The sequence below is a fragment of the Cyprinus carpio genome, chromosome B5, assembly GCF_018340385.1.
Source record: "Cyprinus carpio isolate SPL01 chromosome B5, ASM1834038v1, whole genome shotgun sequence".
In the NCBI taxonomy this organism is placed as follows: domain Eukaryota; kingdom Metazoa; phylum Chordata; class Actinopteri; order Cypriniformes; family Cyprinidae; genus Cyprinus; species Cyprinus carpio.
In genome coordinates this window covers 18,043,984-18,061,885 of record NC_056601.1, presented here as the reverse complement: position 1 = coordinate 18,061,885, position 17,902 = coordinate 18,043,984, and the positions used below count along the sequence as shown (strand labels likewise).

The window sequence follows — 17,902 nt, the reverse complement described above, 5'->3', positions numbered from 1 at the left end:
TTCGACATACACATTCATTTACTTGCATATACAGACACAAAGGATCTGGCATGGAAAATGCATTTTCATATTATTTTGTTAATTGTTGTTTTTTTTTTATTTTTTTTATTTTATTTTGTTGTTGTTTTTTTATGAGGTTTTTTAGTAATTCATTGGTCAACACTGCTGCTTTCGAGACTACATGTGCTGTGTCTTTCCGCAAAACGTAATGACCAGCGACCTTCGATATACCTTGACTTTATTAAAAAAAAAAAATATATATATATATATATATATATATATATATATATATATATATATATACAGCTGTTTTTCTGGCATAAGCGACAGCTTTAGTCTTCACCTTAAAAATACTATAATTTGTAAATAAACCGACGGTATGTAGTATGTGTTCTAGTGTTTCCGGGCAGTATTGCCCACATTTCAAAATAAAAGTTTAAACATTCCTGTACTTAGATTAATCCCTTGTATGACACGAAAAAGTATTTGGGCACGTAAACCAAATACTAAAAGTGGCATCTATTTGAAAGAAAATTAACACAAACAAAAGGAAAATCATAAAAATAATTAACTGTCTATTATAGAAATACTTTTGCAACAAGTGATAAACTGTCCAGATTAAGATTGTTATTTTTTTTTAAATGGAGAACTGACTTTATAACATCCACTAAAACTTAATGTGGTCAAAGTAATTGTAAATGTTTAAAAATAATTGAAAAATTAAGAAGAATCAGAATAAAGGTCTTGCATCATTTGTTTGATGTAATTTTTATTATTTTTTATGGATTTTAAAGTTATAGTTATTATGTGAGCTACTTTGCTATGAGTGATGGTTGTGAGAGAAAAAAATAAAAATCAAACAAATACTGTAAGTGTGTGAAACATCTGACACATCCATTGATCCGTCCTATTTCCAAATCACTTGTTTCATGTGCTGTAGGGTCATGGGGATGCTGAAGCCTATCCCAACATACGACTGACACAAATAAGTTACATTGATAATTCATGAATTTATTTAAACATTTAAGAAAAAACAACTGACAAATCACAGTTCAGGGAAACATTTTCAAAGGACAATCACAGAGGTCAAAGAAAGAAAGTAATTATTTTTGTATTTCAACATTGATGAAACGTGAAGCTACCTGAACTGTTCTGCTAACAGAATATGAGTGTAAAATAAACAACAAACCCATAGAATTACACATTCACAAACATTTGCTATTTATTAAAGATGTTGCAATAATGTTAAAAAAGGTTGCAGCTACAAAATACATTGCTGTGAGATTCAAAGAAGACTTAATACAATTCAAGGAAATAATTTTCTTGGCAATAAAAACAAGGGCAGTTGTGGCAGATACTCTGTAATTTGAAAAAATGCAATCACAAAACGTGTCACAAATTCACATTTGAAAGGTACGTGGTATGTAATGGAAGCACATAAAGCACATTGTAAAAATGTTTCACACAAACACCTATGCTGTGTGAGCACCTGTGTACTCTGAAAATGAATATCAAATTAGATAAATGTATCATCCAATTCAGAACCAAACTGATTGCAGTGGACCGTTGCATGTTTCATTTAATTGAATATAAAAATAGTGCTATACACGAAAAAACTACCTCTATAATGAATTTACAATGCATAATATAGAAAATCATGAAAGTGTCTAAACTAAAGATATTATAGTTAGACATTTATCAACTAAATGTTACACTGAACATGCTTATTTCAGTAAATCCTAATTTCAAGAAACACCTGTTTTATAAAATCCCAAATAATTCAGAAAAAAATCTATAGTTGTTGAAAATAGTTTGTGTTGTTTTGCATATGAAAATGTAATAGAAAAATTTCACATTATTTATATAATTGGTTGGTTGGTCCCTTAAACAATGCATACGAGTCTTGTACTAAAACAAGAGCCACAAATCACTAATCTGCTAAACGATTCTTGCCCTAACATGGCGTTTGGATCTGCGTGCTGATGCTGAGTCAGTAATGGCTTTTCTTTTCCTCTGATGTCTCTGTTTCGAGGATTGTTGTACTTCTGATTCAGAATCTGATTCATCTTCCTTCTTTTTGGATTCATGCATTTGTAGCCTCATTGATTTTCGTTTGGGTGAAGCAGTAGTTGAGCTACTCTGAAGAACATGCTTTCCAATGGCAAGACCTTTCTCATCGTCTTCAGAGATATTTTCTTCACCTTTCTCACATTTTTGTGCAGATGGGGATATCTCTTTTTGAGCCTCCATCCCCACTCCGCTCTGCTCATCTGCTTTGTTTTCTTCTTGATCAGAAGTTCCCTCTACCTCTAACGCTAAAGTGAAGCCCTCATTTGTACTGGACTCGAGATCTACATGTTGCTCTATCACCTCCTCTATTATTTCATCTGTCATAACCTCTTCTTTATCCTCATCTGTCTGGGTTTTATTTAATCTGCTCTGTTTTTGCTCCTCTTGAGATTCACCTGCACCTGGCTCTGTGTCTTTATGCACATTACATTCTCCATCTGATTTAGTCCCATTTTTCTGTATTTTTTGTAGTATTTCTTCACCCAAATTATTTCCCTCAAAAACTGCTGCAGTTGCATCTGACCTCAGCTCTACAATGTCTTCTGTAAATGTAACTTCTACTGAGTCAGTCTGTCCCATAACTGCCTCCTTGACCTGCTCACTATCGTTATCATGCTCTTGTTTATGAAGACGTTTGGATTTCCTTGGAGCAGCTGTTTCAACAGTCATTCTTTTTCTCAGGGATCTCCTTTCCACTGTTGTTTCCTCCAAATCAGCAGAACTTCCTTGCACACCTTCTGCGGCTCCCTCATTTTCTCTTTCTTGGAGTGGTTTTGCTTCCTTCTGTACACTGGAAACCTCTTCCTCCTCCTGTTCATTAAGCATCGACATATCTTCTCTCTCAAGATTTTCTTCTTGAGTTTTGTTTTGTTCAGTGTTTACCTGGCTGCCACTGTTACTTTCCATGATTTCAAACAGAATTTCGTTTCCTTTCTCCTTAGTATCATCTTTTGTCTCTGAGTTTTCTGACTTCCCATCTGTATTTGTCTGAATTATGCCCTCTCCCTCTTTTGTCTCCAAATTTTCAAATTCAGCAGTGCTGTCCTCAGCAATTAATGCCTCATTCTCCTTCCCTATAGGGGCATTTAAATGATCAGTTTGTCTTTCTGACTCCAGCTCTTGTCTGTGGAAGCGTTTTGATTTACTTCTTGGTGTAGATTGGACTGTTACTGTTCGGTATCTGAGACTTCTTGTAATGAAAGCTGCTTCTTGGTCTGAGTTTTCAAAAGCAACCATCTCCTCCACAGCTGTTGTCTTAAATACATTTGTCAGATCGGTTTCCCCCACATTTTCACCCAGTGACACTGCTTCTTCTTTTTCCTGCTCTGTGTTTTCCTGTGAAGGCTCTGCTTTTTCTTCTTCCTGAACTCCCCCCTTTACATCTTTTTGCATTTTATCCATTTCCAGCCAAATATCATTTTCAGTTATTTCAATTAAGGTCAAATTCTCATCTTCAACATCTGTAGATATTTCAGCTTCATCCACCCTTCCCTTTTCATTTGATATGTCTTGGTCTTGCTCATCTGAAGTAGTTTCCACCCTTTTACTCACATCTCTATCTTCTCTATCTCCATCAAGATACTCCACATTGGTCTCAACGGTGACCGGTAAACAGACATTTACCGTCTTTGCTGTCATTGAAGAAGTTTCTTCATTTCTACTCATCTCTGCATCTTTTATTGGTTCCAACTCTGATTTGTTGAGACGTGCAGATTTTCTGGTCTTCTGTGTAGATGGGACTGATTGAGAACTGATCACTGGACTTCTCCTTTTGGTCCTTTCACTTTTATTTTTATTGGTTTCAGAGCTTTCCACCTGCAAGATCTCTTCCTCTGCTTGAATGGGTGTCTCCTCTAAAACGTATGTTTGCTCCTTGTTAACCACCGAACCTTCATCCATCCCCATGGGTTTTCCTGTTTCAGCTGTTTCTTTCTCATTTTCAACAGATAGCTCATTTTCCTGTTGCTCTAAATTGACTTTGTCTCTTTCCATCTCATGGGTTGCCTCATTCCCTAAATTTGTTTCCTTGTTCTCCATGTTGTTAATTATTTCAAATCCTTTTTTTATTACATTCTCATCAGTTTCTCTTTCTATAAGTGAGACAATGTTCTCAGTAGCTTCTACAGTTGTTTTTTGAAGTGTTTCCTCTTGATCTATTTCTGCTCCTTCTTTATGCACTTCTTCATCTCCTTTTCCTGTTAGTTGGACTGTTACAGTTTTATCTTCAAAAACTTCAGGCTCTTTTCTTTGTGCTCGTCTAGATTTCTTTATTGGTGGAGACTGAATTTTTACTGTTCTACGCCTGAGATTTCTCTCCGTGCTGACTGATGCCTCCTCTTCTAAGACTTCCTGGACAGCTTTTGGTGCCTCCTGGCCAAGACTTCTCATCTCTAGGTCACTATTCATTTGTTTCTCTTTTAAAGAAATATCTTGATTTTCTGTCTCCTGAATTATATTTGTGTTGCCTTCGACTGTTGTTGCTTTTGGATGTTCTCCAGATTTTACACTTTCTTCCACATCTTCAACTATGACCATCTTACATTCCTCTTCATTCTCTCTCTCCTTTACATCATTCTGTCCTACCAAATCGTCTGTTGGTTTTTGCCCCTCGACTGTCATGTCTTGTTGGTCCTCTTCTGATATCAGGTTACATAGTTGATAGTCATTTTTATCTGGTTCATACAATTCCAGTTGTTCCTCTGTGTGAAAATGTGTCAGGACGTCTTGAGTGTCAGTCTGTTCTTCTGTAGTTTGAGAAAGTTTGTTTAAATCTACAAGTAATAGTGTGTCTTTTTGCAGCATTACTGGAGTACCATCATCTTTCACCTCCTCATCAGGTGCTGCTTCTTTAGGTGGGACCTCTTCTACAATCTTTGAGGGCTCCTCTTTATCATTTATTTCTTCACTCGTCAGCAGCTCAGTAGTCTCAGGTTCAACAGCTGTAGTTTCTTCAACATTTGTATTTGCTATTTCATCAAGAGTGTCCAAGTTGCTCTCAACTGTAATTATTGGCATACACACATTCACAGTCTCTTCCATTGTTGTTGAGGTTTCTTCATGTTCATTTCTACTCATATTTGTCTCTTTCACTGGGTCCAACTCTACTTTGTGGAGACGTGTAGATTTTCTGGTCTTCTGTGTAGCTGTGACTGATTTCGCACTGAGCCTGAGACTTCTCTTTGTGATCCTTTCATTGTCACTTTGCTCGGTTTCTGTGCTTTCCTCCTGTGAGAATGTCTCCTCTATTTCAATGGTGGTCCCCCCTACAACGTATGTTTGCTCCTTGCTAACCACAGGGTCAATTTGCAGTTGTATTACTGGAGTACCATCATCTTTTTCTACCTCCTCATCAAGTTCTGCTTCTACAAGTGAGACCCGTGAGACCTCCTTCTCTATTTGGATGGTGGTCCCCCCTACAATAAATGTTTGCTCTTTGCCAACCACTGGGTCAATCTCCATGGATTTTTCTGTCTCCGTTGTTTCTTTGTCATTTTTAACCAATGGCTCGTTTTGCTGTTGCTCTAAATTGGCTTCTTCTTCCACCTCAGGTGTCTTCTCATCTGAGTCTTTTGTCACAGCTAAATTTGTTTCCTTGTCTTCAATCTTGTTGATTTCTTCAACTCCTTTTTCTGCTACATTATCTTCAGGTTCTGCTTCTACAAATGGGATGACCTCAGTAGCCTCTACAGTTGATTTCTTAAGTGTTTCCTGCATTTCATCAACTACCTTTCCTCTTATTGGGATGTTTCTAGTTTTACCTTCAAAAGCTTCAGCCTCTTGTTTTTGTAAACGTCTCGATTTTCTTCTAGGTGGAGACTGAATTTTTATTGTTCTACGCCTGAGACATCTCTCTGTGCTGACTGATGCCTCCTCTTCTAAGACTTCCTGGTCAGTTTCTGGTGCCTCCTGAGCAAGCGCACTCATTTCTATGTCACTGTCTGTTTGCATTTTTTTAAAAGAAATGTTACAATCTTTTTCTGCCTCCAGACTCATATTTGTTTCATCTGCCATTGTTGTTGTTTTTTCAGGATGCTCTCCAGAATTTACTGCTTCTTCCACATCCTCATCTACAGCCCTATAAACTTCTACGATCTCTGTCACTTTTAAGTCATTGTGTTCTTCCAAATCTTCTGTTGATTTTTGCTGCTCAAATGTCATGTCTTGTTTATCGGGTTCATTCTGTTCTTCAACTGTGTTTTCATCCTCCATTTTGTCTTTCTCAGGATTTTTTTCAGTATCTTCCTCTTTTTGTAGTTGTTCTAGCTGTTCTTCTTCTTCGGATGTCAGATTACATAGTTGAGATTCACTATTATCTGGTTTATCCTGTTCCAGTATTTCTTCTGTCTGGGAATGTGTTAGGACTTCTGGAGTGTCACTCTCTCCTTCTGTATTTTGGGAAAGTTTGCTTAAATCTTCAAGTACTACTGTGGCTTTCTGCAGTTGTATTACTGGAGAACCATCGTCTTTTTCTACCTGCTCACCAGGTTCTGCTTCTACAAGTGTGACCTGTGAGACCTCCTTCTCTATTTGGATGGTAGTCCCCCCTTCAATGAATATTTGCTCTTTGCCAACCACTGGGGCAAACACCACAGATGTTTCTGTCTCAGCTGTTTCTTTGTCATTTTTAACCAATGCCTCATTTTGCTGTTGCTCTAAATTGGCTTCTTCTTCCACCTCAGATGTCTCCTCACCTGTGTCTCTTGTTACAGCTAAATTTGCTTCCTTGTTTTCCAACTTGTTGATTTCTTCAACTCCTTTTTCTACGACATTATCTTCAGGTTCTGCTTCTACGAGTGGGATCACCTCCTCAGTAGTATCTACAATTGATGTTTGAGGCACTTTCTCTTTATTAACTATTTCTACACCTTGGTCCACCTCATCAGCTTCCTTTTCTGTTATTAGGAATATTTCAGTTTTATCTTCAGGAACGTCAGCCCCTTGTTTTTGTATACGTCTAGATTTTCTTCTTGGTGGAGACGGAACTCTTTTTGTTCTTCGTCTAAGACTTCGCTGTGTGCTGACTGGTGCCTCCTCTTCTAAGTTTTCTTGAACAGGATTCTCCTGGGCAAGACCGCTCACCCCTTCATCCTCATTCTGTTTGTTTTCAATCTTATTGCTTTCCACCAGGCTGCCCTCAGCTGGCATTGTGGCCAAATCTTCAGTTGGCTTTTGCTCTTCAAATGTCATGTCTTGTTTATCGAGTTTGTTCTGCTCTTCAACTGTGTTTTCTTCCTCCATTTTCTCTTCCTCAGGGGTCTTTTCAGTGTCTTCCTGTGTTTGTACTTCTTCTTGTTCCTCCTCTTCTAATGCCAGATTAGACGGTTCTTGTTCACTTTTATCTAGATCATACAGTTCCAGTTTTTCCTCCATTTGGAAATGTGTCAGGTCTTCTGAAGCCTCAACCTCTCCTTCTGTGTTTTGGGAAAGTTTGCTCAAATCCACAAGTACTACTGTGGCTCTTTGTAATTTTATTACTGGAGTACCATCACCATTCTCTACCTCCTTGCCAGGTTCTACAAGTGAGACCTTTTCTTCATGACCATCAACAATCTGAAATCTTTTCTCCTGATCATGTATTTCTACACCCAAAGTTAGTCCGGGACTCTCTGGAACTGCGGTTTCCTCAGTATTTGTGTTTACTATTTCATCAAGACTTTCCAAACTAGCCTCAGTTGTAAAAATTGGTATACACGCATCCACAGTCTCTTCTGTTATTGCTGATGTTTTTTCATATTCATTTATACTTATGTTTTGTTCTTCCACTGGCTCCAACTCAGCGAAATGTTCTTCTTTGTTCTCCATCTTGTTGACATCTTGATCCATTTCATCCTCTCTCTCTTTTGTCATCAAGATTGTATCAGTTTTATTCTTGCTCATCACTGTGTGTCTTTCCTGATGTTCAACATCTGCTTCAGCTTTTTGTTTCTTTATACATCTAGATTTCCTTGTCAGTGGAGTCTGAACTCTTATTGTTCTACGTCTGAGATGTCTTTCTGTGCTGATTGGTACCTCTTCTTCCTGGAGATATACCTCCTGAGCAAGACTGCTCATCTCTATGTCACTGTCCAATTGTCCAGCTAAATTTGCTTCCTTGTTCTCAATATTTTTGATGTCTTCAACTCTGTTTTCTAATACATCCTCCTTAGCTTCTGTTTCTATAAGTGGGATTTCCTCAGTAACCTTTGTAATCTGAGGTTCTTTCTCTTTATCATCTATTTCTGCAGCTCTAAGGAGTTCAGAACTTCCACATTCAACACTTGCAATTTCTTCAGCATTTGTGTTTGCCATTTCATTCTCCTCTGGACTTACATCTTCCGCAATAAGTTCATCCCTCTCAGGGTTGCCATCAGTCCTGAGTTTTGCATCAACTTGAGGCTCAACACTTTCCATCTGTTGAATCACTGCTTTGCTACGTGCAGATCTCCTAACAGGGGTGATCTTGACTGGTTTCAAAGTGCTCCTAAGACATCTAACTGTCTGCCCAGGGTCAACAGACTGATCTTTAAGTCTTGTGGATCTACTTGGGATGTCGATAGAGCCTTTCTTTTGAGTTTGTTTGCCTTGTTTTGGAAAATTGTCTGCCTCATACAAATCTTGTTTATCCTCTTTATCTTGTTCAGTGTCTGTTTTCTCTGGTTTCTCAACTTGGCTTAGAAGAACAACCTCTGTGGTTTCTGATTCTGGCTCATTTTCTTGATCTTTGTATGCAGCTGATTGATCTGGAGTTCTGTTGGCATCAGCTGCTACAACGTATCCTTCTGTTGTAGTAGTACAGGCCGGTTCTTCCATAGGTTTAGTGTCTAATGTACCATCTTGTTCTTCTTTTCTCATATTTTCTTCAGTTGCTTGTAGCTCAGATGACATGGTGAGTTTCATTTCCTCTTGTTCAGGAATACTGATCTCTCCATGATTATCACCTGCCTCCTTAGAAGAAAGTTCATGCAGATCTACAAGCACAACTTTGGCTTCACTCAAAGTCAACATCACAGTGCTATTCTCCACTGTCTCGTCATCCTCTTCAGGTGTTGTTTTTGATTCCTGTATCTCAGGAGGCTCCACAGATGACTGTAGTGGTGCTTTTTCTGGATCTGTTTCTTTTCTTTCCACTAATTTAGAAACTTCAGGAAATACAGTTTCCTCAACCTGTGTAATTTCAACGTCCATAGAAGATACAGTTTCCACTGTAGGCATGTCTTTTTCTTTGTATTCCTCAACCTCAGACTCTGCCTTATGTTCATCTGTTGATTGTTCAATATCTTCATCTTGCATCATTACTTTGCTGTGATGTTTGGATCCTTGTTGGCCTGTTTTCACAGACTTTGTAGTTGTAAGGTCTTTTTCAGCAGGCTCATGCCTGAGTCTTTTGGACCTCCTTGAAGGAGTTAAACCTGATGATCTCTTTTGAGGTAATCTGCTCTTGTTGAAGACCTGTTCTGCCTCATCAGGGCCTAATTTATGTTTACTTGCTTTTTCAATTAGTGTATCCTTGTTTGACATTGTTTGGTTTGGTTCAGAGACTTCTGTTTCAGCTTCATTTTGTTTGGGCTGGTCACATAAGACCTCTTCAGTAGTAAGGACCTCTCTCACAGAATCTGCCTCCATCTCTATCTGGTCTTCAACTACCACAGACTGCAGAACTGTGTCTTCATCCTTTGATTTAGTTTTCTCTTGGCCTGTGTTGTCATCTCTGTTTTCCTCAATTAGGTCCTTTTCACTTTCTGCCATAACCTCATCTTCTGCTCTTTCTTTATTCTCTGTTATCTCCATATCCCAGTGTGCTTGTACTTTTTCAGTTGATTTAGCATGAGTCTCTGATTGCTCGGGCACCTCGGTCTCACTCACAGTTTTTTCCTCTCTCGGTTTATCTGGCATTTGTTTTATTTCCTCCATCTCTGCCTCACACACAGAATCATCTTCCTCAACCTCTTTGTTCTTCCCTAAATTTTCATTTTTTTCTTCTTCAGTTCCTGTACTCATCTTAACAATTTCTACGTCCACCACAGACTGAAGTTGGTTTTGTTCAATAGACCCTATAGTGGCTCCTTGTATATCTATAGTGTACTCCTTAATAACCATTTCACATTCCTCTTTACTACTTCTTTGGTTCTTTATTTCCCCAGCTGTGGTGAGGTGGGTGACTGGACTCCCCTCGGATGTAGCTGTGACAATGTCTTTTTCAATGTCATGCATCTCCTCTTTTTGTGATCCTCTAAACTCTGCAAAGTTTGTCACAGTTGCAGTTACTGTGTCTACTGAGCTCTGCCAAATTAAGAGAAGAGAGATGTTAATTAATGAACTGAAAGTGTGAAAATTACAAAAGGCCATTTTAAGAAAACAAAGTGCATAATAATAATGTTCAAGCTGTTATTACTGAAGCAAACATGATGTTTATTCAGTTGAATACATACCCTGAGTACTGTTTCTGATTCTTTTACAGAAAAAGTGTTAAGATTTTCCACGGCTGCCACCTCGACTGAACTTTCAACTCCTGCCTCAATGTCTTCCACCCTTTGTGAGACATAGTTATTTATATACATAGTGTAGTAATCAATACTGTTATGCATTCTGCTGACAAATAATATGTTACCTGATTATATTCTCTGAAAGCCTCTCCTCTGAATTTTCTCTGATAGCTCTTCGTTTTAGGTTGCTACCTCTGCCACGCCTTGTAACAGGTATGTCATCTACTTCTGTAACAGTGACGAACATCAGCTAGATTCAGCTGAATAAACTTTTTTGAGCAAATTATTGTTCAACCAACAATTCATACTTACCTTTGGTGATGTCTATGATGGTCTCCTCCTAAAATTTGAAAGTTGATATAAATGTTAGATATAAGATTCCCTTTGTAATATATCTGTACATACAGTAATTTTGTTATCTAAACTAGCAGTCAGTTAAAGGGTTAGTTCAGCCAAAAATTAAAATTATGTCATTAATGACTCACCCTCATGTCGTTCCAAACCCGTAAGACCTCCGTTCATCTTTGGAACACAGTTTAAGATATTTTAGATTTAGTCCGAGAGCTTTCTGACCCTCCATTGAAAATGTATGTACGGTATACTGTCCACATCCAGAAAGGTAATAAAAACATCATAAAAGTAGTCCATGTGACATCAGAGGGTCCGTTAGAATTTATTAAAGCATCAAAAATACATTTTGCTCCAAAAATAACCAAAATTACGACTTTATTCATCATTATCTTCTCTTCCGGGTCTGTTGTGAACGCGACTGCTGTGACTGTTGACGTACGACGCTGCTGACGTGTTTTCTGGTGCGCCCAATAACAAAGAAAACATGTCAGCAGCGTCATATGTCAGCGGCGTCACTGCAGCGTCGTGAACGCGCTCACAACAGACCCGGAAGAGAAGAAAATGATGAATAAAGTTGTAATTTTTGTTATTTTTGGAGCAAAATGTATTTTCGATGCTTCAATAAATTCTAACGGACCCTCTGATGTCACATGGACTACTTTGATGATGTTTTTATTACCTTTCTGGACATGGACAGTATACCGTTCATACATTTTCAATGGAGGGTCAGAAAGCTCTCGGACTAAATCTAAAATATCTTAAACTGTGTTCTGAAGATGAACGGAGGTCTTACGGGTTTGGAACGACATGAGGGTGAGTCATTAATGACATAATTTCCATTTTTGGCTGAACTAACCCTTTAATATGAGTTTAACCATTCAGCCATGGCCTTGATGCATTGGCTGAAGAATCACATGCATCGATCTTGACATTTACTCTATATAATATTCAAAATGCTAAAAATCTAATTAGTTGCCAACTAATTATGTGGGCACAACTGCATGCAGAAATCATTTGAAGTTTAATTTTAGATATTTGCTTTCTCTTGTACTTACACATGTAGTCTTGAGATAATATAAAAGTAAATTATAGTGAGATAATGATACTTTCACGTTGTGATATTTGGATTAAAGTTACTGATTCAATTTTTATGCATCTCTGGTCACTCACAAACACTGTTTGTTAGTTTTGCATTCTCTGTTGTAGTCCAAGTAACCTATACGCTCATGTTAGTAACGGGTTTCCTTTCAAGACACTTTTGGTACAATAAACAGTCTGAAGCTTTTTTTCTTTTCCTTGCCTATGATACATTAGGAGAAATATTTTAAAAATCCTATAAATCAAATTTATAAATAGTATTGTATTTGAAATGGTCTGAATTTCCCAAATCAATTTTGAATCAAATAGGAAAGTTAACTGAATACATTTTCTGTAATTAATACAAAAATAACAGAAATTAGAGTACCACAATCTCCACCGTATGTTCAGTGGTTTCCTGAATCTTTGTGATCTCAATTTCCATTGGAGCAGTGGCATCATCTTCGTCAAAATCCAGTTTGCTCACAACCTGGTCCTTCTCTGTTAAAGACATAACACATTATTAGGACCGTAAATCCCTTAAAATTTTCAATCGGATTAATTACATGATTAATCCATTAAATTCATCATCACAAATAATTACAAATATCAATATTTCCATATCACTGAAGCTAAAAATACAGATATTTTTCTTACCCTTTAGCTTCAACTTCTGTAGCCTGTTGGCTATTAGAGTTCTCTGGAAAGGGCTTCCTATTTTCTCTACTTCCCACAGAAGCTCCTTGTCTTCTGGATATATACTGAAGTACTTTTCACAAACTGTAAAGAAAGAGTTAGATGCCAAGCATAGAAACCAAGAATGATATCTGTTATATGAGAAAATATGACATTTGACCGGACTGTAGGTCTGCTTTTATACCTTTATACATAGCTTCTGAAAGAGGAAATTTTAACCCTATGTACTCATTTCTGAAGCTACCAACAAAGTCTTCCAGTATCTTTATGGCATGACCCTGGCCCCGGTGACACTTCCTGACAAATACTGTGTCCATTACAGGAAGTAGATAGCATTGGGTCAAGAAGTTTCTGCATAAGCTACCTGTAAGTGAAGAGAAACATGAAGTAACCAACAAGTAAGGTATGAAATTGTACATGAGGCTTTGAAGGAACTGTCATTGCCTTTGGGTTTGAATGAGTAAAAGCCAATGGCCTCTCCATCCTTCCATAGTATTTTTGCAGCTTCATGCTCACAATGACAGAGAAAGAAAACATCTTCACTGCTCTTCTCATTTCTCAACACAATTCTGTTGAGAACATATAGGACTATCCTTTCCCCAAGGGTGCTGACCTGGGGAAAATATGGCACTAGTTATTAACATTTACTTATACAAATTTGCAAAAGAAACCAATTTGCTAATGATGACACATTAGGTCATTAATCGAAGCATTACTGGCCTTGGTTAAAAATGAAAACACTGACCTTGTTCAGGCCTGTTCTTGAGGGCTCTGCTGTTTTAAGAACATCTTCAACCCTCCACCACCGATCCAGCAAATATAGACCTACAACTGCAGATTATCGTAATAAATCTGTTAAAATTTACAGTATTAGCCTCACAGCATGTTAAAAAAAAATGTTCTGGTTTTCATCACTTACCTGTGTTAGAGTTATCAGGTGAGAACAATGCAAGGAGCTTTTTTTCACTATCTGCTCCATATAGAGGGACAAAACTCACATTGCAGAGTCCAATTTCTATCTGTCACCGAGGGAACATAATTGAAAATGTGAAAATGTTTATCATAACAAAATGTTTTAAAGTCACATTGTGCAAATGTATTCGACACCTTGTTGAAAAAATAGGATTCTTTGGGAAAACACAAAAAACACACAAAGTCAATATTCCGAAAACATAATTTGTCCTTAATCCTTTATTTTGAATAGTAAAGTATTTACTTATTTAAAGGGAACATTTTTTTACTTTTCACAGAAAATTATTTATATACATTTTGGAGGGAAAATTTGCAGACAATATACTTGTTCATCTTACCTGTTTGGAATCAGAGAGGCTGAAGTACTCTGTATTTCTGTAGGGGAGCTGAGACATGTATTCCTCAGCTGTTAGCTCTAAGGTCTCATAATCCACATTTGTCAGAATATCTACAGGATATGCCATCCTATGGAAGAAAACATTTGTTCAAAAAAATACCCCTCATGTAATATCTAGAAATGTATGTACATTTACTGTATGGAAGTCCCAAATGATAAAGACTGCTTAAAACCCATGTATCATAGCTTTTGGACCAACTTTTACTTGTAAAAGATTGGTCACCAAGGCTGCATTTAATCAAAATGCAGCAAAACTTTATTTTCATTTAATTTTTGATTAAGGGAGTTTTTTTCCCTGTGATGGCAAGCTGAATTTTCAGTCAGTCTTGAAACAAATCTACAATAAGCAATGTATTACTTTGTATGGTGAGTGTGACAGATAATGTAGTTGTAGCATTCCTGATGAGCATGGAGAAACATCATTTTGTTTGAATGGCTAAATATGCATATAAAAAAAACCTCTAAACAGAAAATGTAAAATAACCAAACAAACCTTTTCATGATTTCAAATATAGATTCAATATGGAGTCACAAACCAAAAAAGTTCTGAAATCCTTTGTTCACTGTAGATCTCCTTATCACAAATGACACATTGGCCTCTAACTTAGACTTTGACAGTACAAAGCAAGGGGCTTCGTATCTGTTTAAATGTATCTACCGCTTTAACTGTGGCTTTTAAGAATGTGGTAAATGCTGCTTGCGACATAAGGCTTAGAATTGCCCTTGAGTGATAGAACTGACAGCCGCTCTGGATGATTATTGAAAAAAATATCATGGATAGCTTAAGGTATTCTGGTGTGCCACACCTCCAGCTCAACTCGACCACATAAACATTAGTAGTTCTCACATTTCATGCCAAGTAGCTCTGCAGAAATATGGAGAGTCCTGGAGTTGAAGAACATAGAAGTAAGAGGAGCAATGTATGTAACATACACACAAAACTAACAAAGCTGTCTGTGTTTTGGGCCTCTTTTCTGGTTTGGCACATCTGTTTAATGCTTATATAGTTGCCTTAAAGATTACATGTGTAATTACATACTTGTATGTATCATCTGTCTCTTCAAGGTCTCTACATACCACCTTTGAAAGTGCAAATCCCACTGAGGGATGTAAAACATTCAATAGTCAATATGTAATGAATTATGGCTTTAGAGCACAGACTGAACGTTAGCTTGTGTCTGAATCAGTCAATACAATAATGTGTTTGTTAGTAAGCCTCATAACAAAGTGGGTTTGTTCATGTTTGTGCATAGTGAATATATTTGATAGGGAAAACAGTTTAAGGGCTGCCTTATGAATTAGTCAATGGCCCTTCTGTCAGGGAACATTACCAGTGAGGCAGAAAAGCAAGCTTTGTGCGTGTCTGTGTATTTGGGTTTGCTGAGAACCAGATGAACACCTTACTCACGTACACACCTGCAGGGCAACTGGATATGAATATTGCCTCTTTGCAGAAACATGCTCGTTGTGAACTACAACTGCACAACCAGCGTGCATTCTGGTTAACTGGAAGATATCAAGCATAACAGTAGCTACCTTGATCCACAACGTACTTATAGATTGTCATGATGTGTTTGATTAATGACACTAATGGTAAGTCTATTGTTAAATATGGTAAATAAATAAGTCTATACTTAAAATATTATTCAAAATATTCAAATGAACTCGAATGATCAATTAATTCAAAGGTATCAAATTTGCCAGATTCAAAAGTTGCTCTCCAAATTTCAAAAAACGTATTAAATTATTCTCTATAGAAGAGCAGCAAACTTTTATGAAATGTATTGTACAGAACAAATTTAATACAACCTTCCCCACATTCATGTAAAATAGGAGGCGCTTTGCACATGGCATTTACATGTGACACTGTAGGCCAACATGAAAACAAGTCATGCAGAAATTCTACATCAGTGCATGTGCTAATGGACTTGCTTTAACATTTATCTGCAGCATGCACTAAAATATGTGACCCTCGACCACAAATCCAGTCTTAAGTCACACAGATATATTTGTAGCAATAGCCAACAATACATTGTAAGGGTCAAAATTATAGATTTTTCTTTTATGCCAAAAATCATTAGGATATTAAGTAAAGATCATGTTCCATGAAGATATTTTGTACATTTCCTACCGTAAATATATCAAAACTTCATTTTTGATTAGTAATATGCACTGCTAAGGACTTAATTAAGACAAGGCGATTTTCTCAATATTTTTTTTTTTCACCCTCAGATTCCAGATTGTCTAATAGTTGTATCTCAGCCAAATACTGTCCTATCCAAACAAACCATACATCAATAGAAAGCTTTTTATTTTTTTAATCTTTCAGATTATGTATAATTCTCAATTTAAAAAAATTGATTTTATGACTGGGTTTGTGGTCCAGTGCAGGGTTGCTAGAGGGGCTAATATAAGCATGTTTTTTGGAGGGGTTCCCCTGGTAAAATTCACATTTTAGGGGCTAAATATCACATTATTGGGGTTGCTTCAACCCGCAGACATGAAAAACAACCCGCAGCAACAGTGATAAAGTAGCCCAATAAACATTCTTTAAATAAATGCATTCAGTATCGATTTTTGCATCACTAAAGTTTAGGATAAAGCTTTGGTATAATGTTTATCTGCAGTGTGCAAAAAACGTTTTTAAATGAATAATTAATAAATTAATGAATAAATTAATGACAAAATATGTCTATAAATATATTAATTTATGCAGAATAACTGCAGAAGAAGAGAAGTGGAGAAGTCACCTAAACAATACCACCAACTGTGTGTGTGTGTGTATATATATATATATATATATGACATACTATTTTTAAAAAGCTTAATGTAGGAAGATATCAAAGGACACAAAGATTTTAAAAAATGAATGAATTATGAATTTCGTGCAAAGAGAATGCTTTATCTAAAACATAAAGCAAGCAAAAGTATCTGATGTTTTCACAGTCAGCAGTGAAGTACCTGGGGCCCCTAACAAAAGCCTGGAACACTGTGTACTTAAGCGCGCTAAAGCAGAGGGGGTGTGTGTGTCCCGCCACGCTGCAGGAGGAATCCTTCCATTTAAAGTCCCACGAACCAAAACAAACTAATTCAATACTTCATACACGTGTTCCTGATTCTCAACTACAGACATTTATCGGGAAACCATTTAAAAACCTTCCATACGAAAATATTCGCTCGGAACTCTTTGTCTACGGTCCTGAATGCGTGTTTAAAGAGGTGTTTTTTTTTTCGAGTAAAAACTGTGCAGAGCGCGCGCATATGTGCAAAAACGATCTTTTGTGTTTAAACATCTATGTTTGACGAATGTGGGCCTGTCGAGCGATTTAAAGCTCATACTTTAGCTGGACCGGGCAGGAATCGTCAAGTAAAACGCTGATAAAGCATGCAGCCCCCAAAGGCTTGCAGTTGCATAACACAACGCACATGTGTCATTAATAATGAACTTAATTAAACATTCTGGATGTGCCCTATTCTGCAGCAAAGACTGTGTTTTGTTAAAACAGTTTTTTTGTAAATGATTTTTCGACAAACAAATGGCCAGACTTGGGCCAAAGTGAAGTATTTAAATAAATATGCATGATTCATTCCTCATAAAGAGTGGACCTGGTGAACTGGAGCAGGAGCAAGAAGCTTAGTAAACAAACACTAATCCAGTGCGCTGATGCGTACTTGGCACGTCGCGCCATTACATTGTTCTGATTTGAAGAAGACAAATAACGACATAGAAAACGGGACTTACCTGATTTTTAAAAACTCCGTCGACTATATTAATTTTTATTCCCGTAAACCCCCGTGGATGAATATTACGTGGCTGTTACATAGTAGTTGTGTTGTGTATTTAAGCGCGAGCTGGAGCCCCCTCCTTCCCTTTCCC

At 37.1% G+C, this 17,902-nt stretch overlaps 1 protein-coding gene across 2 annotated transcripts; it reads right to left on the bottom strand.

Annotated features, from left to right (window-relative positions):
- Window positions 1-990: 990 nt before the first annotated feature.
- zgc:194398 (midasin AAA ATPase-domain containing protein) lies at window positions 991-17,902 on the bottom strand. 2 transcript variants are annotated; one of them, XM_042724653.1, is made up of 13 exons: window positions 17,768-17,848; window positions 13,967-14,093; window positions 13,576-13,675; window positions 13,402-13,487; window positions 13,101-13,269; window positions 12,841-13,020; window positions 12,618-12,740; window positions 12,349-12,461; window positions 10,845-10,872; window positions 10,658-10,760; window positions 10,479-10,578; window positions 3,433-10,329; window positions 991-3,390 (listed from the first exon to the last, which is right to left on the bottom strand). In XM_042724653.1, the coding sequence occupies exons 2-13, from the start codon at window positions 14,090-14,092 to the stop codon at window positions 1,939-1,941; spliced, it is 9,477 nt and encodes a 3,158-aa protein (XP_042580587.1). In that variant the 5' UTR covers window position 14,093; window positions 17,768-17,848; the 3' UTR covers window positions 991-1,938. The 2 variants fall into 2 exon arrangements, with proteins under 2 accessions (XP_042580587.1, XP_018940340.2); XM_019084795.2 differs by having other exon boundaries at window positions 991-10,329; window positions 17,768-17,902.

Coding starts and splice junctions, on each gene's coding strand:
- zgc:194398 (XM_019084795.2), bottom strand. CDS start 14,092: ATGGCATATCCTGTAGATATTCTGACAAATGTGGATTATGAGACCTTA. Junction 13,676..13,966: donor GCCTCTCTGATTCCAAACAG/GTAAGATGAACA, acceptor CCTCGGTGACAG/ATAGAAATTGGACTCTGCAA. Junction 13,021..13,100: donor TTACTCATTCAAACCCAAAG/GCAATGACAGTT, acceptor CTTCACTTACAG/GTAGCTTATGCAGAAACTTC.